The 23,126-nt window shown below is 35.1% G+C and overlaps 1 protein-coding gene across 1 annotated transcript in view; it reads left to right on the top strand.

The window, feature by feature from the left end:
* Nucleotides 1-21,259, top strand: part of LOC138309794 (proton-coupled zinc antiporter SLC30A2-like) — a 33,539-nt gene extending 12,280 nt beyond the window's left edge. Inside the window, exons 3-9 of the mRNA XM_069251005.1 lie at nt 1,761-1,871; nt 3,096-3,242; nt 6,058-6,211; nt 6,481-6,766; nt 7,674-7,779; nt 10,052-10,183; nt 14,076-21,259. Coding sequence (XP_069107106.1) covers nt 1,761-1,871; nt 3,096-3,242; nt 6,058-6,211; nt 6,481-6,766; nt 7,674-7,779; nt 10,052-10,183; nt 14,076-14,221 — 1,082 coding nt within the window. The 3' untranslated portion in view covers nt 14,222-21,259. The remainder of the gene's footprint in view (nt 1-1,760; nt 1,872-3,095; nt 3,243-6,057; nt 6,212-6,480; nt 6,767-7,673; nt 7,780-10,051; nt 10,184-14,075) is intronic.
* The last annotated feature ends 1,867 nt before the right edge of the window (nt 21,260-23,126 follow it).

Raw genomic sequence — 23,126 nt, 5'->3', positions numbered from 1 at the left:
GATATCTTCAGGGCTTGGTGTCCTAGAGGTGAAAGGTTAGTGGTAGAATGTCAGATATCTTCAGGGTCATAATGGTCTAGAGGTGGAGGGTTAGTGGTAGAATGTCAGACATCTTCAGGGTCATAATGGTCTAGAGGTGAAAGGCTATTGGTAGAATGTCAGACATCTTCAGGGTATTAGTGGCTTAGAGGTGAAAGGCTATTGGTAGAATGTCAGACATCTTCAGGGCTTGGTGGCTTAGAGAAGAATGGTTAGTGGTAGAATGTCAGATATCTTCAGGGCTTGGTGGCCTAGAGGTGAAGGGTTAGTGGTAGATATCAGACATCTTCAGGGCTTGGTGGCCTAGAGAAGAAGGTTTAGTGGTAGAATGTCAGATATCTTCAGGGCTTGGTGGCCTAGAAAAGAAGGGTTAGTGTAGATATCAGACATCTTCAGGGCTTGGTGGCCTAGAGGTGAAGGGTTAGTGGTAGATATCAGACATCTTCAGGGCTTGGTGGCCTAGAGAAGAAGGGTTAGTGGTAGATATCAGACATCTTCAGGGCTTGGTGGCCTAGAGGTGAAGGGTTAGTGGTAGATATCAGACATCTTCAGGGCTTGGTGGCCTAGAGAAGAAGGGTTAGTGGTAGATATCAGACATCTTCAGGGCTTGGTGGCCTAGAGGTGAAGGGTTAGTGGTAGATATCAGACATCTTCAGGGCTTGGTGGCTTAGAGGTGAAAGGTTAGTGGTAGATATCAGACATCTTCAGGGCTTGGTGGCTTAGAGGTGAAAGGTTAGTGGTAGAATGTCAGATATCTTCAGGGCTTGGTGGCCTAGAGAAGAAGGGTTAGTGGTAGAATGCCAGATATCTTCAGGGCTTGGTGGCCTAGAGAAGAAGGGTTAGTGGTAGAATGCCAGATATCTTCAGGGCTTGGTGGCCTAGAGAAGAAGGGTTAGTGGTAGAACGTCAGATATCATCAGGGCTTTGTGGCATAGAAAAGAAAGGTTAGTGACACTTTGAGAAAGTACAATTATATCAAAGGGATCTACAGTTATGCTTACTTACACAACCATACCTGTTTTATAGGAATTATTTAGGATTTATAGAAATTGTTGAATGCTAGTGTTTAAAACATGAAATATGAGATTACTTTGCCAGATGTAAATTTACAAGCTAAACGGATTTTGGAATATACTCTTTAATGTCAAATATAGTCATACAGATGATTTATACATTTAATTTGTATATGGTGTCATGGATTCATGCCCTTACCCCATTAGTGATCAAGTTTGTTCCTTTGATATTTACAGACTTGTTACCAGTTTAAGCAGGAGGATTCTTTGTAATGTTAAGTTTAAGGGTATAACAGATCACCACAGATTGCAAAATCTAATCTTGAGAAGGAAATAGACTTGAGAAATATACAACATCTTCACATACATGCAGCATTAAGGCATACAATATCGATAGCAGCAGAGACTTCCTTAGAAGATTCTAACTTCAAACTCATACAACGTACTATTATTTGATGTACATCAAAATACCAAACCTACCTGTTTCGTCTGCTGTTGCATACAAAACCTTCAGTTTTGCTATGACATAGTTCAAACCCCTGGAATTGTGCAGATGAATATTACTTTGGGAAGATAAACTTTCATGAATTTTCATCTTGAAAATCATGAAAGTAAATCTCATGTGAAAGAAATTTTGTATACATTAATGAGATGTTTGCAATGAAAATAATAAAACTTATAAAACTGATTGGTTTTTCGTCCCTTTAGATGGCCATTGCCATGCCAACAAGACCAGAGCGGGCTTGGACAAAACAGCAAGACGTAAACTAGTCCTCGCGAGTTGTCTCTGTCTTATCTTCATGACCGGTGAATTCGTAGGTAAGTATTGTATTCGGTCTTTGGATATGACAGAGTTACTTCCCTTGCCGGTGGGTGTCCCATTGTGACATCATTGTTTTGTGAGTGAAACACCTCTCTTTTTCTCTGAAAAGTATGACGTTACATTCCCAAACAGATGGCGCCACAATCAGTACCTACCAACAAGGGCAGATAACTGTAATATGCAAGAACGGAATTTGTCTATCACATAACTGGCCTTTTTAGCCATATCATATGATATCATATGGCCATGTTATAATTATCATGATACGTGTGTGTAATAACACTGTTATAACATCACATGTTTTAATGATTTGTTTGTTTGATTAATTAACGTCCTACTAACAGCTATGGTCATGTAAGGACGGCTTCCCTTGTATGCAGTGTGTTGCGTGTATGTTGTGCGAGGTGCATGTTTTGGGAGACTGCGGTATATTCATGGTGTGTCTTCTTATATAGTGGAACTGTTGCCCTTTTTATAGTGCTATATCACTGAAGCATGCCGCCGAAGACACCAAGCAACACACCCCACCCGGTCACATTATACTGACTACGGGCGAACCAGTTGTCCAACTCCCTGTGTGCTGAGCGCTAAGCAGGAGCAGAAACTACCATTTTTATAGACTTTGGTGTGCCTCGGCCAGGGGACAGAACCCAGAGTCTTCCTCACAGGGGCGAACACTCAATTCAAGGCCAAAAGTGAGGCGGTGCCAAGGGAGGCATTAGGAAGGATAAAGTCAGTTAGGAAGAAGAGAAAAGATAAGATCCTAAATTTAGTCGCCTTTTATGATCATGCAATAGGGGCAGCAGGTACAATTCTAACGCCCTACCTGCAGGGCAGTGTGTTAATGATGTCATAATCAAAATATGACATGGCATGATTGTCTCAGTAGACATAAACATGAAATCCGAGCCTGATTTCGCCACTCTTATATAGAAATGAAGTTTTGTCTATATTTCCATAAATACTTATGTGATGATTAGAATCTTATATTCATGGCTACATAACGTGAAATATATCAAACTCATTAAATAAATTACATATTTCAAAGACATTTAAAATAAAATGAAAAATAGAAGTTAAATTAATTTTATTATATTTGTTTCGAATGAAATAAAAAATGAAATTAAAACTTAATAAATGCTTTCTCGAAGGTGATAGGAAGCAATTATTAATCGTGAAATAAGAACTCTCTGCTAGTATATCCTCTTCTTCCTCCCCAGGTGGAATCCTTGCTCACAGTTTAGCCATCATATCAGACGCCGCACACATGCTCACAGACTTAGCCAGCTTCCTTATCAGCCTTTTCGCCATTTTTCTTGCCTCCAGACCTGCTACGAAGAAACTAAGCTTCGGATGGTATAGGGCAGGTTTGTTACATTACTTTGGAATCATCATGTTTTACTGTTTACATTAACATATTAGATACTTATTTAAGGATTAACTTGAGATATAACACAAAACTCCATGTGTACTCTCATCATAAACCGCTTTGCGGTTTATTAGAGTGCATAACTCAGATTTTTGTTTTATATCTCCATAACATAGAAAATCTATTCAAATTAATCCTTATTATTCAATTTACTAAAGATAATCTTTTCAATATTCAAAATTCATTTTGAGACTCTTTTGTCTATGAAATTATGACGCCGTCATCTCAGCCAATCAAAAGCAACGTTACAAACGGCGACACCATTTTTTCCATTATGGGCTGATAAAGTAAATTTTTAAGACAATGAAAATGCTCGTAACAAGCAAAGTTGAATTATTTGGGATAAGTGTAATGTCATATTTTATCATTGGTGTAGCATCTTTAATATGTATTTTAAAACATCTACGGTCATTTACAATGGTGGTTTAAAATGAGGGGGCAGGGTTGGTGAGTGGTTAAGATGTCCTGAAATATTACCAACAGCCCACCACCTCTGGGATGCAGATTCTAATCCCATGTGGGGCTGTTACCAGGTACTGACTGCTGGTCGGTGGTTTTTCTCATGGTACTCAGTTTTCCTCTGCCACCAAACATGGCACATCCTTACATGAACCTTGATGTTTAAATTAAACAAACAAAAGGAGGAAAGGCTGGATTACCCAGATTAAAACCTTTGACCTTTGGTCTGTACATGGCAACTGCCCGACATAGAATCGACCTTCCAATCACGACATGTACAGAGCTTACATTACAGAGACCAGAAACAAACATTAGACTGACAGAGTCAATGTAGGGAAGTAACTCGGGTAGATCATAGTGTAACAAATTGAAGTAACTATGGTATATCATAGTGTAACAAAGGGAAGTAACTCTGGTATATCATAATGCAACAAAGGGAAGTAACTCTGGTAGATCAAAGTGTAAAAAGGGAAGTAACTCTGGTATATCATAGTGTTACAAAGGGAAGTAACTCAGGTAGATCATAGTGTAACAAAGGGAAGTAACTCTGGAAGATCATAGTGTAATAAAGGGAAGTAACTCTGGTAGATCATAGTGTTACAAAGGGAAGTAACTCTGGTAGATCATAGTGTAACAAAGGGAAGTAACTCTGGTAGATCATAGTGTAACAAAGGGAAGTAACTCTGGTATATCATAGTGTAACAAAGGGAAGTAACTCTGGTAGATCATAGTGTAACAAAGGGAAGTAACTCTGGTAGATCATATAGTGTAACAAAGGGAAGTAACTCTGGTAGATCATAGTGTAACAAAGGGAAGTAACTCCTCTGGTAGATCATATAGTGTAACAAAGGGAAGTAACTCTGGTAGATCATAGTGTAACAAAGGGAAGTAACTTTGGTAGATCATAGTGTAACAAAGTGAAGTAACTCTGGTATATCATAGTGTAACAAAAGGAAGAAACTCTGGTATATCATAGTGTAACAAAAGGAAGAAACTCTGGTATATCATAGTGTAACAAAGGAAAGTAACTCTGGTATATCATAGTGTTAAAAAGGGAAGTAACTCTGGTAGATCATAATGTAACAAAGGGAAGTAACTCTGGTAGATCATAGTGTAACAAAGGGAAGTAACTCTGGTATATCATAGTGTAACAAAGGGAAGTAATTCTGGTAGATCATATAGTGTAACAAAGGGAAGTAACTCTGGTAGATCATAGTGTAACAAAGGGAAGTAACTCTGGTAGATCATAGTGTAACAAAAGGAAGAAACTCTGGTATATCATAGTGTAACAAAAGGAAGAAACTCTGGTAGATCATAGTGTAACAAAGGGAAGTAACTCTGGTAAATCATAGTGTTACAAAGGGTAGTAACTCTGGTATATCATAGTGTAACAAATGGAAGAAACTCTGGTATATCATAGTGTAACAAAGTGAAGTAACTCTGGTTAATCATAGTGTAACAAAGGGAAGTAACTCTGGTAAATCATAGTGTTACAAAGGGTAGTAACTCTGGTATATCATAGTGTAACAAATGGAAGAAACTCTGGTAGATCATAGTGTAATAAAGGGAAGTAACTCTGGTATATCATAGTGTAACAAAGGGAAGAAACTCTGGTAGATCATAGTAGTGTAACAAAAGGAAGAAACTCTGGTATATCATAGTGTAACAAAAGGAAGAAACTCTGGTAGATCATAGTGTAACAAAGGGAAGTAACTCTGGTAAATCATAGTGTTACAAAGGGAAGTAACTCTGGTAGATCATAGTGTAACAAAGGGAAGTAAGTAATTCTAGGTAGATCATATAGTGTAACAAAGGGAAGTAACTCTGGTAGATCATAGTGTAACAAAGGGAAGTAACTCTGGTAGATCATAGTGTAACAAAAGGAAGAAACTCTGGTATATCATAGTGTAACAAAGGGAAGTAACTCTTGTTGATCATAGTGTAACAAAAGGAAGAAACTCTGGTATATCATAGTGTAACAAAGGGAAGTAACTCTGGTAGATCATAGTGTAACAAAAGGAAGAAACTCTGGTATATCATAGTGTAACAAAAGGAAGAAACTCTGGTATATCATAGTGTAACAAAGGAAAGTAACTCTGGTAGATCATAGTGTAACAAAAGGAAGAAACTCTGTTAAACCATAATGATAGATCAGAATGCTTGTTAAGTAGAAGTGCTGAGATATTATGTGATCTGAAACGTCCCTTGGTTAAGGGGAAGTAGTGTTGTTCTGTCTCACCCTTCTCCATGCACTGAAGTCTTTATTTATCTTGAAATTTTGTGTTATGTTGCAGAAATTCTTGGTGCTCTTATGTCTATATTGATGCTATGGGTTCTGACGGGCATCCTGGTTTACATGGGTGTGATGAGGGTCATGCATGAAGATTATGACATCAACCCAGTAATTATGTTAATTACAGCGTCTGTGGGTGTCGTCATCAACATCCTGTAAGTATATCAATGTCATTTGAAGCAATTTTGGTGAGTTAATTAACGCGTGCAGAGAACCACTTAAATATAAAACTATTATAGCAGTCAAAATCACAAAATGTGATGTTGTGAAAAAGTTGTTAGGCATAAAAAGACAAAATTAGATTTTAACAAAAATAAGTTGATCAATAGAATTGAATATCATTATTTTGATTTTATGGTATTCTTGTCACACTCTTTCTTTGTACTCAGTACCTTCAGTACTTTGATTGGTATTTCTGCTACAGAATGGGTGCAACATTACACCAGCACAGTCACTCCCACGGAGGAGGCAGTCACTCACACGGCCATGACTCTCTTGAAAACAGTGACACGAAAAATCTGGTCAATTCCGCAAGCGAAGCTGGGGTTTCCCACTACGGATCTGTAAGCGAGTCAGATTCAGAACATAAGGGGACTCCAAAAAAGCATTCCTCCAACAACATTAACGTTAGAGCAGCATTCATTCATGTGTTAGGAGACTTACTACAAAGTATAGGAGTACTGGTAGCGGCTGTTATTATATATTTTAAGGTAAAAACTGATTCCTTTGATAAATTTAAAGGTTACAGATCATCCTCAATATTCCAGGGTTTACTATCACTGTCTTTGTATTCGAATTTGTCATAGCAAAACTGGAAGTAGTTCAAGAGAAAAATATTGACCAATCACAGGCCTGCAAATACTTCCTTTGATTGAAGAGACAGTGATCCCAACTACAAAGCTATTCAGTCAGCTGCAATGTACAGTGGACCCGCGATAATCCGGACGCCGGTAGTCCGGAAAACTCACAATCAGAACGGAAATGTCAGGGGAACGGATTTCCGTAACGTTATTTATACTCACTAGTCCGGAAATTCGTATTCCGAATCCGGAACTCCATTTTGGGAACGGAATGTCATTTTCGTTAATAAATTCCCGCAATAATCCGGACAATTTGTTGTCGCCACGTGCCGAGAAAATCCAAGGCCAGCTACAGTCATGTGTACAATACACACAATCACTTGACACTGAGTGTGTTGTCATAACGACGGCTGCCAGGTCATAGCCACGGGCGTTTACCTGAACACCTTTCAGACGGGTACATGCAGTCATGTAACGGTTCATTGGTTTTCTATAGGAGATCAAACTTCAGTGTTGTTATTGAGATACGCAATATATGTTTAGCCACACACTTTTAAACATGCAGTTTGAGCATTTGAAACGGAAAAAAAGACAGTAGAGTATGCAATCATTTTGTGTGCCATTTTTAATTATTTCTTTTTGTCAAAACCATCCTCCAGTAAATGGAAAAATAGATAAGGGGTCTTATTTTCAGACACTCCCCTCTCCCAAAAATCTTATTTGTGAAAAAGTTTTCGAATAAATATCATTTGCAAAGAAAGTATTCATACATATATACATTGTATGTATTACTATTTTAGAATCTTTCTATTATCAGCCCGAGTGGAAGATTGCAGATCCGATTTGTACTTTTGTATTTTCGGTGTTGGTGCTAGTGACGACAATGACAGTGGTTAGAGATTTGTTACGCGTTCTGATGGAAGGTAAATTAAATATCATCCTTCTCCCTAAATGTATGTCTATATAACTTAAATAGTTATAGTATCACACATTTAACAGCTAGCCTTTCACCTCCATATCATGGTAGTTAAGTGGTCAAGATCTCGGACATACAAAGTCCCCAATCTTTGGCTTAATTTTTCACCCATTCACCCCTAGAATTTCATAATGGACTGGTATAGTCTTTGATGTAGAGGACTTTTGCTTGTTTGATGTATTTACGTTGTTATTGTTTTTGATTAACTACTTGTTTGTTTTGATTACTTGTTTGTTTGATGTTGCTACTGATGTTTGTTGATGTAACTACTTGTTATGTTTGATGTAACTACTCTGTTTGTTTGATGTAACTTACTTGTTTGTTTGGTGTAACTAACTTTGTTTGTTTGGATGTAACTACTTGTTTGTTTGAATGTAACTACTTGTTTGTTTGATGTAACTACTTGTTTGTTTGATGTAACTACATGTTTGTTTGATGTAACTACTTGTTTGTTTGGTGTAACTACTTGTTTGTTTGGTGTAACTACTTGTGTTTCTTTGATGTAAACTACTTGTTTGTTTGGTGTAACTACTTGTTTGTTTGATGTAACTACTTGTTTGTTTGATGTAAATCTACTTGTTTGTTTGGTGTAACTACTTGTTTGTTTGGTGTAATTACTTGTTTTGTTTGGTGTAACTACTTGTTTGTTTGGTGTAAACTACTTGTTTGTTTGATGTAACTACTACTTTGTTTGATGTAACTTACTTTGTTTGTTTGTTTGTTTGATGTAACTGTTATTTGTTTGGTCCCCGTAACTACTTGTTTGTTTGATGTAACTACTTGTTTGTTTGATGTAACTACTTGTTTGTTTGATGTAACTACTTGTTTGTTTGGTATGTAACTACTTAGGACTTGTTTGTTTGGTATGTAACTACTTGTTTGTTTGATGTAACAACTTGTTTGTTTGGTTTGTAACTACTTTGTTTGGTTGATGTAACTACTTGTTTGTTTGATGTAACTACTTGTTTGTTTGATGTAACTACTTGTTTGTTTGGTGTAACTACTTGTTTGTTTGATGTAACTTACTTGTTTGTTTGATGTAACTACTTGTTTGTTTGATGTAACTACTTGTTTGTTTGATGTAACTTACTTGTTTGTTTGATGTACTTGTTTGCTTGATGTAACTACTTGTTTGTTTGGTGTAACTTACTTGTTTGTTTGGTATGTAACTACTTGTTTGTTTGGTGAAATTACTTGTTTGTTTGGTATGTAACTACTTGTTTGTTTGGTGTAACTACTTGTTTGTTTGGTGTAACTACTTGTTTGCTTGATGTAACTACTTGTTTGTTTGGTGTAATTACTTGTTTGTTTGGTATGTAACTACTTGTTTGTTTGGTGTAACTACTTGTTTGTTTGGTGTAACTACTTGTTTGTTTGGTGTAACTACTTGTTTGTTTGATGTAACTGGTGTTTGGTGTAACTACTTGTTTGTTTGGTGTAACTACTTGTTTGTTTGATGTAACTACTTGTTTGTTTGGTGTAACTACTTGTTTGTTTGGTGTAATTACTTGTTTGTTTGGTATGTAACTACTTGTTTGTTTGGTATGTAACTACTTGTTTGTTTGATGTAACTACTTGTTTGTTTGGTATGTAACTACTTGTTTGTTTGGTGTAACTACTTGTTTGTTTGGTGTAACTACTTGTTTGTTTGATGTAACTACTTGTTTGTTTGATGTAACTACTTGTTTGTTTGATGTAACTACTTGTTTGTTTGGTGTAACTACTTGTTTGTTTGGTGTAACTACTTGTTTGTTTGATGTAACTACTTGTTTGTTTGATGTAACTACTTTTGTTTGTTTGATGTTACTACTTGTTTGTTTGATGTAATTTACTTGTTTGTTTGATGTAACTACTTGTTTTGTTTGATTGTATGTAACTACTTGTTTGTTTGATGTAACTACTTGTTTGTTTGATGTAATTACTTGTTTGTTTGGTATGTAACTACTTGTTTGTTTGATGTAATTACTTGTTTGTTTGGTATGTAACTACTTGTTTGTTTGATGTAATTACTTGTTTGTTTGGTGTAACTACTTGTTTGTTTGATGTAACTACTTGTTTGTTTGGTATGTAACTACTTGTTTGTTTGATGTAATTACTTGTTTGTTTGGTTGTGTAACTACTTGTTTGTTTGATGTAATTACTTGTTTGTTTGGTGATGTAAACTGTACTTGTTTGTTTGATGTAGACTTTTTGTTTGAGTAATTCTTGTTTGTTTGCAGGACACCGAGGGTTAGTTATCAAAGACTTACAGCTTAGTTTATACAAATTACCAGGAGTAAAAGACATACATGACTTACGTGTATGGTCCCTGTCTATGGATAAAATAGCCCTATCTGTACACCTGGCTGTCAGTAAGTATCCACGACCTACGTGTATTGTCTCTATCTATAGATAAAATAGCCCTATCTGTACATCTGGCTGTCAGTAAGTATCCACAACCTACGTGTATGGTCTCTATCTATAGATAAAATAGCCCTATCTGTACATCTGGCTGTCAGTAAGTATCCACAACCTACGTGTATGGTCTCTATCTATAGATAAAATAGCCCTATCTGTACATCTGGCTGTCAGTAAGTATCCACAACCTATGGGTATGGTCTCTATCTATAGATAAAATAGCCCTATCTGTACATCTGGCTGTCAGTAAGTATCCACGACCTATGTGTATGGTCTCTATTTATAGATAAAATAGTCCTATCTGTACATCTGGCTGTCAGTAAGTATCCACAACCTATGGGTATGGTCTCTATCTATAGATAAAATAGCCCTATCTGTACATCTGGCTGTCAGTAAGTATCCAAACCTACGTGTATGGTCTCTATCTATAGATAAAATAGCCCTATCTGTACATCTGGCTGTCAGTAAGTATCCACAACCTATGTGTATGGTCTCTATCTATAGATAAAATAGCCCTATCTGTACATCTGGCTGTCAGTAAGTATCCACAACCTATGGGTATGGTCTCTATCTATAGATAAAATAGCCCTATCTGTACATCTGGCTGTCAGTAAGTATCCACAACCTACATGGTATGGTCTCTATCTATAGATAAAATAGCCCTATCTGTACATCTGGCTGTCAGTAAGTATCCACGACCTACTGTATGGTCTCTATCTATAGATAAAATAGCCCTATCTGTACATCTGGCTGTCAGTAAGTATCCACAACCTTGTAGGCCTCTATAGATAAAATAGCCCTTCTGTACTCTGCGTCAGTAAGTATCCACAACCTACATGTATGGTCTCTATCTATAGATAAAATAGCCCTATCTGTACATCTGGCTGTCAGTAAGTATCCACAACCTACATGTATGGTCTCTATCTATAGATAAAATAGCCCTATCTGTACATCTGGCTGTCAGTAAGTATCCACAACCTACATGTATGGTCTCTATCTATAGATAAAATAGCCCTATCTGTACATCTGGCTGTCAGTAAGTATCCACAACCTACGTGTATTGTCTCTATCTATAGATAAAAAGCCCTATCTGTACATCTGGCTGTCAGTAAGTATCCACGACCTACGTGTATGGTCTCTATCTATAGATAAAATAGCCCTATCTGTACATCTGGCTGTCAGTAAGTATCCACAACCTACGTGTATGGTCTCTATCTATAGATAAAATAGCCCTATCTGTACATCTGGCTGTCAGTAAGTATCCACGACCTACGTGTATGGTCTCTATCTATAGATAAAATAGCCCTATCTGTACATCTGGCTGTCAGTAAGTATCCACAACCTACGTGTATTGTCTCTATCTATAGATAAAATAGCCCTATCTGTACATCTGGCTGTCAGTAAGTATCCACGACCTACGTGTATGGTCTCTATCTATAGATAAAATAGCCCTATCTGTACATCTGGCTGTCAGTAAGTATCCACAACCTACATGTATGGTCTCTATCTATAGATAAAATAGCCCTATCTGTACATCTGGCTGTCAGTAAGTATCCACGACCTACGTGTATGGTCTCTATCTATAGATAAAATAGCCCTATCTGTACATCTGGCTGTCAGTAAGTATCCACGACCTACGTGTATGGTCTCTATCTATAGATAAAATAGCCCTATCTGTACATCTGGCTGTCAGTAAGTATCCACAACCTACATGTATGGTCTCTATCTATAGATAAAATAGCCCTATCTGTACATCTGGCTGTCAGTAAGTATCCACAACCTACATGTATGGTCTCTATCTATAGATAAAATAGCCCTATCTGTACATCTGGCTGTCAGTAAGTATCCACACCCCTACATGTATGGTCTCTATCTATAGATAAAATAGCCCTATCTGTACATCTGGCTGTCAGTAAGTATCCACAACCTACATGTATGGTCTCTATCTATAGATAAAATAGCCCTATCTGTACATCTGGCTGTCAGTAAGTATCCACACCTACATGTATGGTCTCTATCTATAGATAAAATAGCCCTATCTGTACATCTGGCTGTCAGTAAGTATCCACAACCTACATGTATGGTCTCTATCTATAGATAAAATAGCCCTATCTGTACATCTGGCTGTCAGTAAGTATCCACAACCTACATGTATGGTCTCTATCTATAGATAAAATAGCCCTATCTGTACATCTGGCTGTCAGTAAGTATCCACAACCTACATGTATGGTCTCTATCTATAGATAAAATAGCCCTATCTGTACATCTGACTGTCAGTAAGTATCCACGACCTACATGTATGGTCTCTATCTATAGATAAAATAGCCCTATCTGTACATCTGGCTGTCAGTAAGTATCCACAACCTACGTGTATGGTCTCTATCTATAGATAAAATAGCCCTATCTGTACATCTGGCTGTCAGTAAGTATCCACAACCTACATGTATGGTCTCTATCTATAGATAAAATAGCCCTATCTGTACATCTGGCTGTCAGTAAGTATCCACAACCTATGTGTATGGTCTCTATCTATAGATAAAATAGCCCTATCTGTACATCTGGCTGTCAGTAAGTATCCACAACCTACATGTATGGTCTCTATCTATAGATAAAATAGCCCTATCTGTACATCTGGCTGTCAGTAAGTATCCACAACCTACATGTATGGTCTCTATCTATAGATAAAATAGCCCTATCTGTACATCTGGCTGTCAGTAAGTATCCACAACCTACATGTATGGTCTCTATCTATAGATAAAATAGCCCTATCTGTACATCTGACTGTCAGTAAGTATCCACAACCTACATGTATGGTCTCTATCTATAGATAAAATAGCCCTATCTGTACATCTGGCTGTCAGTAAGTATCCACGACCTACGTGTATTGTCTCTATCTATAGATAAAATAGCCCTATCTGTACATCTGACTGTCAGTAAGTATCCACAACCTACAGGTATGGTCTCTATCTATAGATAAAATAGCCCTATCTGTACATCTAGCTGTCAGTAAGTATCCACGACCTACATGTATTGTCTCTATAATAGATAAAATAGCCCTATCTGTACATCTGAGGGTCAGTAAGTATCCACAACCTACATGTATGGTCTCTATCTATAGATAAAATAGCCCTATCTGTACATCTGACTGTCAGTAAGTATCCACAACCTACATGTATGGTCTCTATCTATAGATAAAATAGCCCTATCTGTACATCTGAGGGTCAGAATGTATCCACAACCTACATGTATTCTCTCTATCTATAGATAAAATAGCCCTATCTGTACATCTGACTGTCAGTAAGTATCCACAACCTACATGTATGGTCTCTGCCTATGGATAAAATAGCCCTATCTGAACATCTGACTGTCAATAAGTACAGGATAGGTCAATTATGTGATAAAATCAATATAGCGTTTATATTTTCAAAACACTTGAGCTTTGCTTATAATAAAAAAAATTTAAGTTTGAAATCGGATTACCATAGTACCTAAAAATGTTGAAAGTCTGATTTCTACGACAAAATGCTTTCTAAAATACAACTACATTTACTGGTAAAAGATATTTAAACTGTATACTTGGTTATAATCTCAGAGATGATATTTTCTCAATTTTACAGGGCAATATTGTTTTCTTGAAAAATTCATCCACGTAAAAATTATGAAGGGTTAAGTGGATGTAGTCTAATTTCCTGATGTCAAAATTAGAAAAAAAAATTGAAATTTTCTCAATTTCTCTGATTAGTCCAAACTAGATATATCATGTATATATAAATCACTATATATATGTATATGTTACTGTAGGAAATCTGTTGTTGGATGTTATATGATATGGCTCTTTATACCTAGGTGCTGAACACAATCCTCTGGACGTACTAAAAACAGCCACACAAATGGTTCAACTCCGATTTGGTATTCAGGAAACAACGGTACAGGTAGAAGCTTATGAAGAGGAGATGTTGGATTGTACGCAGTGTCAGGATCTCCCAGACTAACCAATGAAATCATTTTTCTATATTGACCAATCAGAACAATTCTACATTAACCAATCAGATCAATTCTTTGCTAACCAATCAAAATATTTATACCCTAAACAATGTAAAATGTTCTGTGCTGACCATTCAATGTGTGATAGCTATGGGGGAAACACTAACATTCGGAACTTTTTAAGTGATAAATGATATCTTAGACAAATCCAGCACAAATATTTTGAATTGGTAAATCACAAAGTTTCTCTGATCTATCAGAGTTACTTCCCTTTATTTCACTTCTCCGGTAAACTCTGATGGATCCAAGTATTATAAACTAATTTATCATACATTCCATACTGGCTGAAGCATGTCAGATTTGTTATTCAAAAATGTTTCAGACTGGTCATTCAAATTCATTTCAGTATTACCATTCAAAATCATTCCATGCTGGTCATTTCAAGCTATTTTAGACTGGCCAATTAAAATAATTTTATAATGGTCATTTAAATCTGATTTTGATTTGAGATTCAAAATCATTTCATACTGGTCATTTATAAATCTGTTTTTGATTTGCCATTCAAAGTCATTTCATACTGGTAATTTAAAACCATGACAGGCTTCAGAAACATTAAGTATTAAACTTCATATCATTAAACATGCATTTCAGTCGCAGTAAACTGAAAATTATGTGAATGCTTGTGTCCAAATATTGTTTTTCAGTATTGTGAATTTTTTCTCTCTTATTTACATTTGTATATGAGTAGATTGATTTTTTTTTTTGGAAAGTTCAACTATTAATCAGGGAGACAAACTCCATTTAGAAGGTACATCGTCAGTCTTCAGCAGTATGCTTAAATTGTTGCTTATTTTGTTAAATTGACTGACCTTGAACTTAATGAATTGTTTTTGTATCTTTGGCATCTTCAAAAGATATTTACTGATAAATGATATGCATAGTCAAAGTGATTGATAAACTAAGTTTCTCTTAATGAAAATTTTGTATCAGGGCACAATTTTATGAATTACAGATTTTAAGGAAGGCTTCTTAACATAAGGGGTTAGCCTTAACTTCTGTAATGCTTTCCCATGGGGAATTTTAAGTTAAGGAATTCCTTAAAGTTAAGGAATATTCATGAAACCGGGCCCTGTAGTCGTGTTAAAATTATAAAAGAAGCAAAAATACCACAACGATTTGTTTGATAACACTATCCCTACCATAGTTTATACCGTACATGAAGGAAGCATCTCTACACTTATATAGTACTGTTTTAAAAATTCTTCTTGTTTCAAAATAAAATTGGTAGATAAAATTTCTCTATGGTTCTAGGTTTAAAAGGTTGTGGAAAAAATAGTTTTAAAAAATGTATTTCAATGGGACTAATTCATGAACCACATATTTTGTTAATGTTTGTGCGGGACTAAAAAGGAATAATAGAACTTAACATGAGTCTGTGAAGTGGACAGTGATATCTCAACCCGAGTGAAAGATTTTGACCTCCAACCCTCAGCAAGCCTCGGGTTGACCAGTCAAAATCTTTCATGAGGGTTGAGATATCCCTGACCACTTGATAGACCCATGTAAGATTATTTTTCTTCCATATTTGAAAAAAAAATATCAGATTAGGAATTATTTTTATAGTGTTGATAATTCATGGGATCCTCGACAATAATCTACGCATTTATTGATGACGTCATTGTCAAGCGTGTGTGAACCGTCTTTTCCCTACCCCGGTAAAAGACATCTTTTTCCAAGCAACCGTAAGATAACCCTGTCAGGTATGGGAGAAAAAGTTGTCTTTAACTCCAAATAGTCTTTATAGACAGGTGAAATTGTGTTCTAACTGGTCATCTGGAAGGCTAAAAAAGATCATATTAAGAAGGTTGTCTTTTATACAAAGGTTATTGTTAAGACATGTTTCATTGTATGTATTTATATTTTGTTATTTGTCTGTAAGATTTGCTTAAGTTTTCTTTCTTCTTTAAGATAACTTTAACTGTGTATGTTATGTCCTCAACAGAAACAAAGGGAGATAATTTATATTTAAGGCCCACTTCCTTTCTGGAGCAAATGTAAAGGTTTCTTTATCTATAACATCAGAAAACATATACTGACGGCCTAAGATAAGGTTGCAACACCAAAAATACATGTATGCAAGATTTCCTGCGTAATATATGATAATAATGAAGAGTATTTCACTGTCAACTACAGCGCTGCATTTCAGACGACGGCGGGAAACATAAGACGACCTGTGTTATGAAAATTTATGTTTTATTTATTTTTATTAAAATATTAGAGTTTGTAAATATGTGTGCTGCTTCATTGTGACTCGCACAATAACATTTGAATGTTCACATCGTAAATTATCAATTTACCTGAAGTTTCCTGAATCAGTCGAAGTTGGTATGCTGTTCAAAGTAATCAGATTAATAACCCTGATGAAAAGGTCAAATATTAGAATGTACCGTATTCGACCAAATAAGCGTCCCCATCCATCCACTATTTTTAGGCTTCAATTTCACTTACAAAATGTACTTTGATTAAATGCAGACTGAAAATTTGAAAAGTTTGTTGGTTTTCTCACTTGTTTCTTCTGCAAATTGTGTTTTGGCTTACTTTATGGAATACTTTTATGAAAGGTAAGCTTAAATTTTTTTCTATTAAACACCCCCTTAGTTGCTTCAATTTCTTAAGTGCACTGGGCAATTATTGGGTCGAAAATGGTAGGTTGAATTCCTAAGGATCTGAATTTTTATCAGATTGATATCAGATTTATAAGTAAACATGTCTTGAAACAAATCTAGAATGAAAATATGTGATACTAGGCAATTATGGCCCGGTGGCAGTATGATATGAAGGTTTATTTACCCGAAGGTATGATATTTCCCGAGGGCTTGCCTGAGGGAAATATAATATCTGAGAGTAAATTAATATTCATATCACACTGCCACCGGGGACACAAATTGTTTTTTATACCCAAAAATGGGCACTTATTATAGTTTTGGACAGAGGCAAATTCCATGAAGCGTGCTTGCCTCTGTTCAGTTGGCATTCATATTTTCTATGAATGTCAACTGAAAGACGTTCAATGCTTATATTTACATTTGGTTACAATTTATGATGCAATCCCAAGGAATTTTGCATCTATAAATTGCAGTGAAAATGTAAATATTTAAATTTGAGTTTAACACTTTGACTGTCTTTCACGACATTGTTGTACAATCGGAAGGGGAGATAACTCCCTGTGAAATATGGGTGATGACCATACAGGCATGTGCCTCAGGGAAATACAATGTTTTATTCAATACTTAGCTAGTTATACGTGAGGTATAATAATGAAATTAAACCAACTACTTTAATTATTGCAATATGAATCATTATAAGTTTAAAGATGCTCCATCGCCGACAGAGCATAAATGATATTCATCATTTGAACAATAATTGGCGTTTAATCTTGTATATAAATGTCTGATTAACATAAAAATTGATATAAAATAATTTATTTTGTGTTTGGTGCATGCGCAATCAGTACTTCATTCCATATAGAATAAAATACCACAGATTTTTTTCGGGATGCAATTAATTATTTTTTATATTTTTAACTTACCGGTAAGTAAAATTAGAAGCTCAAACTTTTCAATGGTGGTAATGGTGTAAATTAAGTAATTTTTGTAACCGAAGAAAATACTTATTCGTCTACTCCTGTTTTTAATAGTGAAAAAAATACCATTTGTCAGCGGTGGAACGTCTTTAATATTATTGATGCTGCGTCATGTAATTATGCAATCTCAGATGTTTGATTTGTGTACAATTATAAACCAACTTCCTTTTGTGACTTCTTAATTTCGCGATTTCCAATTCAAAACAAGTTCGCAAAGATTAACATTTTGCAGATTTAAAAAAAAAATTACTGGAAAATACCATATCAGTATCAATGATGTAGATATTAGTTCATTGATATAAATTTAAGCAAATTTATTTGGGTCACGAAATTTGTGAAGGTAGAAAGCAGGTTAACAGTATCTTAATCTCTGGTAGTCTATAGATTGAAATTCAAAAAACAAAAGTTTAGTCTTTGCTCATTTTTTATTTGCTTCTTTCTTTGAAATAAATGTACTCCCCTACATTTGTATTTTGGACCCTTCGTTATTGTGAAATTTTCTACAAGTAACTTTTGAAAGAAAAAATGTGTCCTTTTTTTTAAAGGTATGCAAATGCATTATCAAAACATGCTCATATCAAATCATAGAATCTGATGTTTATGATAAACTGACTTCATAATTGCTGAAAACATTTAACAAAATTTCAAAGGAAGAATCTTTAGGTTGTTTTGTTCCAAATTGTACAGTAGTCTAATAAAGCTGGCCCCTCCAGCCAAAAGGGAGATAATTCATGATGCATCATAAATATGCCCCTCCAGCCAAAAGGGAGATAATTCATGATGCATCATAAATATGCCCCTCCAGCCAAAAAGGGAGATAATTCTATAATATATGATAAATATATGAATGTCTCTATATTGAATACTAAACAGATATTACTCAGGTTTTTGTGTTATTAGTAAATATATCCATGTGTATTCTGATCTACCAAAATAACTTCCCTATGTTTCACTTGACAGAGTTACTTCCCTTCCTTTCACTCGAGTTACCTTGGCGACTTGAAAGAAGGCCAGTTATGGAGAAAATGAGGAGGTAATCTGATTAAGTCTGTGACAGAACAACTAAATGAGGGGAAGTAGCTCTGATATATCAAAATGTTTTATATTGAATAATTTGATGTCTGAACTATTTCAATGCAATTTGTTTGTATTTCTTTTTCATAGATGATGTTTATTGTAGTCTGCAGCCATGTATAAACATTGTTGAGGTGCCAAGTAGTTGATGTGATGGACTTTAAATTGTTTTTACATGACTGTGATAAAATTGATATTTTCAATGTACATGATCTACTTAAGTTAAGAAATTCTTCTTATATTCATATAGAACATATTTATGCATTTGTTATAATTTGCTTTTAAGATGAAAATGTTATGATCAATATGAATAAAATTGTTTTTCTGTCTTTTGCTAATGCCCTAGTTGGGGTGTCTCATAGTATAGCCTTCCACCTTATAGTTGGAGTAGATTATTGGTTACTAGCTAATTATATCATTCTAAAAATAATTCATCTAATTATAGCATTCTAAAAATATTTTAACTAATTATAACATTCTAAAAATAGTCTAACTAATTATAGTATTCTGAAAATACATGTAGTCTCCATTTCTTAACTGCGGCAGCTGAGCCGTTGAGGTGTCAGCCATTCTAACAGTTGAGGATGAAGTATATTTTATAGGTATAGGTGTAATTTGGTTATTTTCATTTGACATCCGTTTAAAGGTAAGATCATTTATTTTCATGCATTGACGTTTTCGCTGAGTCAGCTATCAATGTGGGCATTACATCTAGGCGTACAGATGGATTGGATGCATATGAAAAGTTGAAATGACAAAGTATTGGTGTATGGATATTGTACTTGTAGTTATTTACATGTAATGAAAGTAAACATTATTATCACAGACTTCTGATTATAATATATACAGACACCTATATAATGATTGGTATTACATATATAAAGGATTCTGTTTATATATATATATACATGTAGGTCAAAAACCTGTGGTATGATGTATGGTATGAATGTCAGAAAGAAAAGAAACTGAGTCGTAGCCAAAAGGTGTTAATGTTTAAATGATAATTTTCAAGAATATTTTGATATTCTTTCAGTGAATTGATGTATCGCCAGCTGTCAATCAAACCGCTCGTGACTTTGCATGTTGTTTTGTGTATGCTACGATGTTTGCTCTGACATTGAATAGGTACACATGCATTTGCGAACACGAAGCGTGGCTATATTACACCTGGCGATCGGTCAATTCTCACACAGACTAAACCCAGTCTTGTCATGACCTCTTGACCTCTGATGAAAGTTTTAGTACAGCAGAGTCTAACTGACAATGTTAAAGGGGCAATTCAGTGAGGATAATTCATTACATAACCACGTAGCAAAATATGACATAAATGTATTGTTCTACAATCGTTATGACACATATGACAAGAAATAGTGACAAATTCCACAACATTGTAAAGTATTTTGATTAATACCATTGAAGTTCGAAATCGTTGATCAATACGATTAGGCAGGTACAATATGCACGCTGTACTCGTACCCGAGTCAAAGTCATGCACGTTAAACAAATGCAATACATAACCACTGAGGAGTTCATGAAATTATTTTTAGACAAGAACATGCATCTAATAATGTTAACACAACTGTAAGAGCGATTTGAGTAGATCTAGACAAAAAAATTTTTGCTATAAAGGCAAGAGTTGGGGTTCGGCATACAAAGCTATGTGTAATGGCGATTTCACATACATTTGACTACAGTGGAATTTTCTGACACATCAAAGTAAAACCAACTATTTGATTTCCATAAGAACTTATTTGTTTTCGAAATATGTACATGTTTTAATGTACTCTTAGACTGAATTGTCCCTTTAATATAGCAAATTATCATACATTGGGTTTAATAGCAGCATATACCGGTAGATACTTTGCAGTAGCAATATAATATAATGCTGTAAATGAATACAAGTATATAAATCAGTTACACACATATTTTGGATATAAGAATATTTTAGAGCGTTTTGTGCCAAACGTTTCTTATGATGGTTGAAAATACAATTGCACAAATGAAATGTTCAAAATAATTTTGCACTGATATTTGATTCCGCCAAATATGTACATTGACAGCCTTTTGAACAAGTTTCAGAGCTACTCAAGAATAAAAATATGTTTGCTTGCCTGTGCATGACCGATTTTAACCTGTTTTGTTTGCTCATATGCTGCATTATTTACTTTGAATTTTGTGTTCATGTTGGATATATGTTAGATTGCAAATACATGGTTCACTGAAACCAATATATTGAAGTTTTTTTCAATACTTTTACATGCCAAGATTGACGTTGGCTATCTGGAAGGCAACTATAAAGTAAACTGTTTAATAAATGTTTTATACATACCATCCATTTGTTGTTATTATTGAAAGTTCATATAAAGGACAGATTCTCCGGTATGCCAATTTCGCTAGCTAAGGATATTTGGTATGATACTCCTAAATCCCTTGAATAGTGAAGTTGCAGGTTTGCATGGATGGGACGTATCTATATTGCTATCTCACAGAACTCGTCCTCGATATTCCAGGGGTTACTATCACTGTCATAATATCTACTTCTGGACTAATTGTCATAGTAAAATTGAAGGCATTTTAGGCAAGAAATAAAAACTGACCAATCACAGGTCTAGTCTTCCTATGAAGAATACATAGAGAGTGATGCCCCACTTCAAAGCCATACAGTCAACCACATTGTACTGTTATTCAATTCTTTTGATGTACATCATTGAGCATTCAGTATTGCTACGATGTATTCTAGGGGGAAATTCTACCATAAATACAAACTGACTAAGCACAGGTCAGCAGAGACTACCTTGAAAGATTTACCGCAGAAATGCCCAACATCAAAGTTATACAAGTTGACTCTTTGAATGTACCGTTGCATCAAAAGACAAAACTACCTGTGTCATCTATTTGCAGCACAAAGAGCCTTCAGTTTTGCTATAACATGGTACAGGGGCAGATATACATGTAACGACGGTGTTGAGTGGGAGTATCGAGGATGTGGATATAACAACAGTGATAGTAACCCCTGCAATATTGTGGATGTAGATATAATGACAGTGATAGTAACCATTGAGTATTGAGGATGTAGATTGAAGGACAGTGATAGTAACCCCTGGAATATTCAGGATATACATATAATGACAGTGATAGTAACTCCTGGAGTATTGAGGATGTAGATATAAGGACAGTGAAAGTAACCCCTCAAATAATGAGGATGTGGATATAATGACAGTGATAGTAACCCCTGGAATATTCAGGATATACATATAATGACAGTGATAATAACTCCTGGAGTATTGAGGATGTAGATATAAGGACAGTGAAAGTAACCCCTGGAAATATTGAGGATGTATATATTAGGACAGTGAAAGTAACCCCTCAAATAATGAGGATGTGGATATGATGACAGTGATAGTAACCCCAGGAATATTCAGGATATACATATAATGACAGTGATAGTAACTCCTGGAGTATTGAGGATGTGGATATAATGACAGTGATAGTAACCCTGGAAATATTGAGGATGTATATATAACAACAGTGATAGTAACCCCTGGAATTTTGAGGATGTAGATATACGGACAGTGAAAGTAACCCCTCAAATAATTAGGATGTGAATATAATGGCTGTGATAGTAATCTATGGAATATCAAGGATGGATCATCTAAAGTGAGATAGACAAAAAGTGTAGTAACACAGGTGTTCAAACAATTGATAATCTGACTGATGGGTTATTTGGTGTTTCTTTTCACCCCGAAATGTGGAAAATAAGCAAACCAGAAATATTGTCTTTTTTTTTTAATGCAAGCGTAGAAAGTCGAAATGAATATATGATGATTAATGGTACTTATTCTTGTCTTTTCGAGTTGAAAAATGTATGTGACATTTTACAAACTTCGAATCTCATATTTCCCTTTTTCTATCAGAAAACGACGGAACTTGAAAAAAAAAATTGCCGCGTAGACGGCAAACAATAAACATTTGATTTGAATAAAATTGTAAAAACCAAACTATGAATGTTCTTTGGAACAAAAAAACCCCACATAATAACGAAAACATAGCCCAAATAATAAATCGTATACAAATAAATCTGTCTATACCGAATGTCTATGTTAGTGAGTAAATATGTGGGATTAGACAGATGTCGATATTGTCAGTGATCGTAATGACTGATCAAAATGTAATCACAGTTTATATCAGAACCAATT

This window comes from Argopecten irradians, chromosome 15, assembly GCF_041381155.1.
Source record: "Argopecten irradians isolate NY chromosome 15, Ai_NY, whole genome shotgun sequence".
Lineage (NCBI taxonomy): Eukaryota > Metazoa > Mollusca > Bivalvia > Pectinida > Pectinidae > Argopecten > Argopecten irradians.
This window is presented reverse-complemented; position numbering and strand designations above follow the sequence as displayed.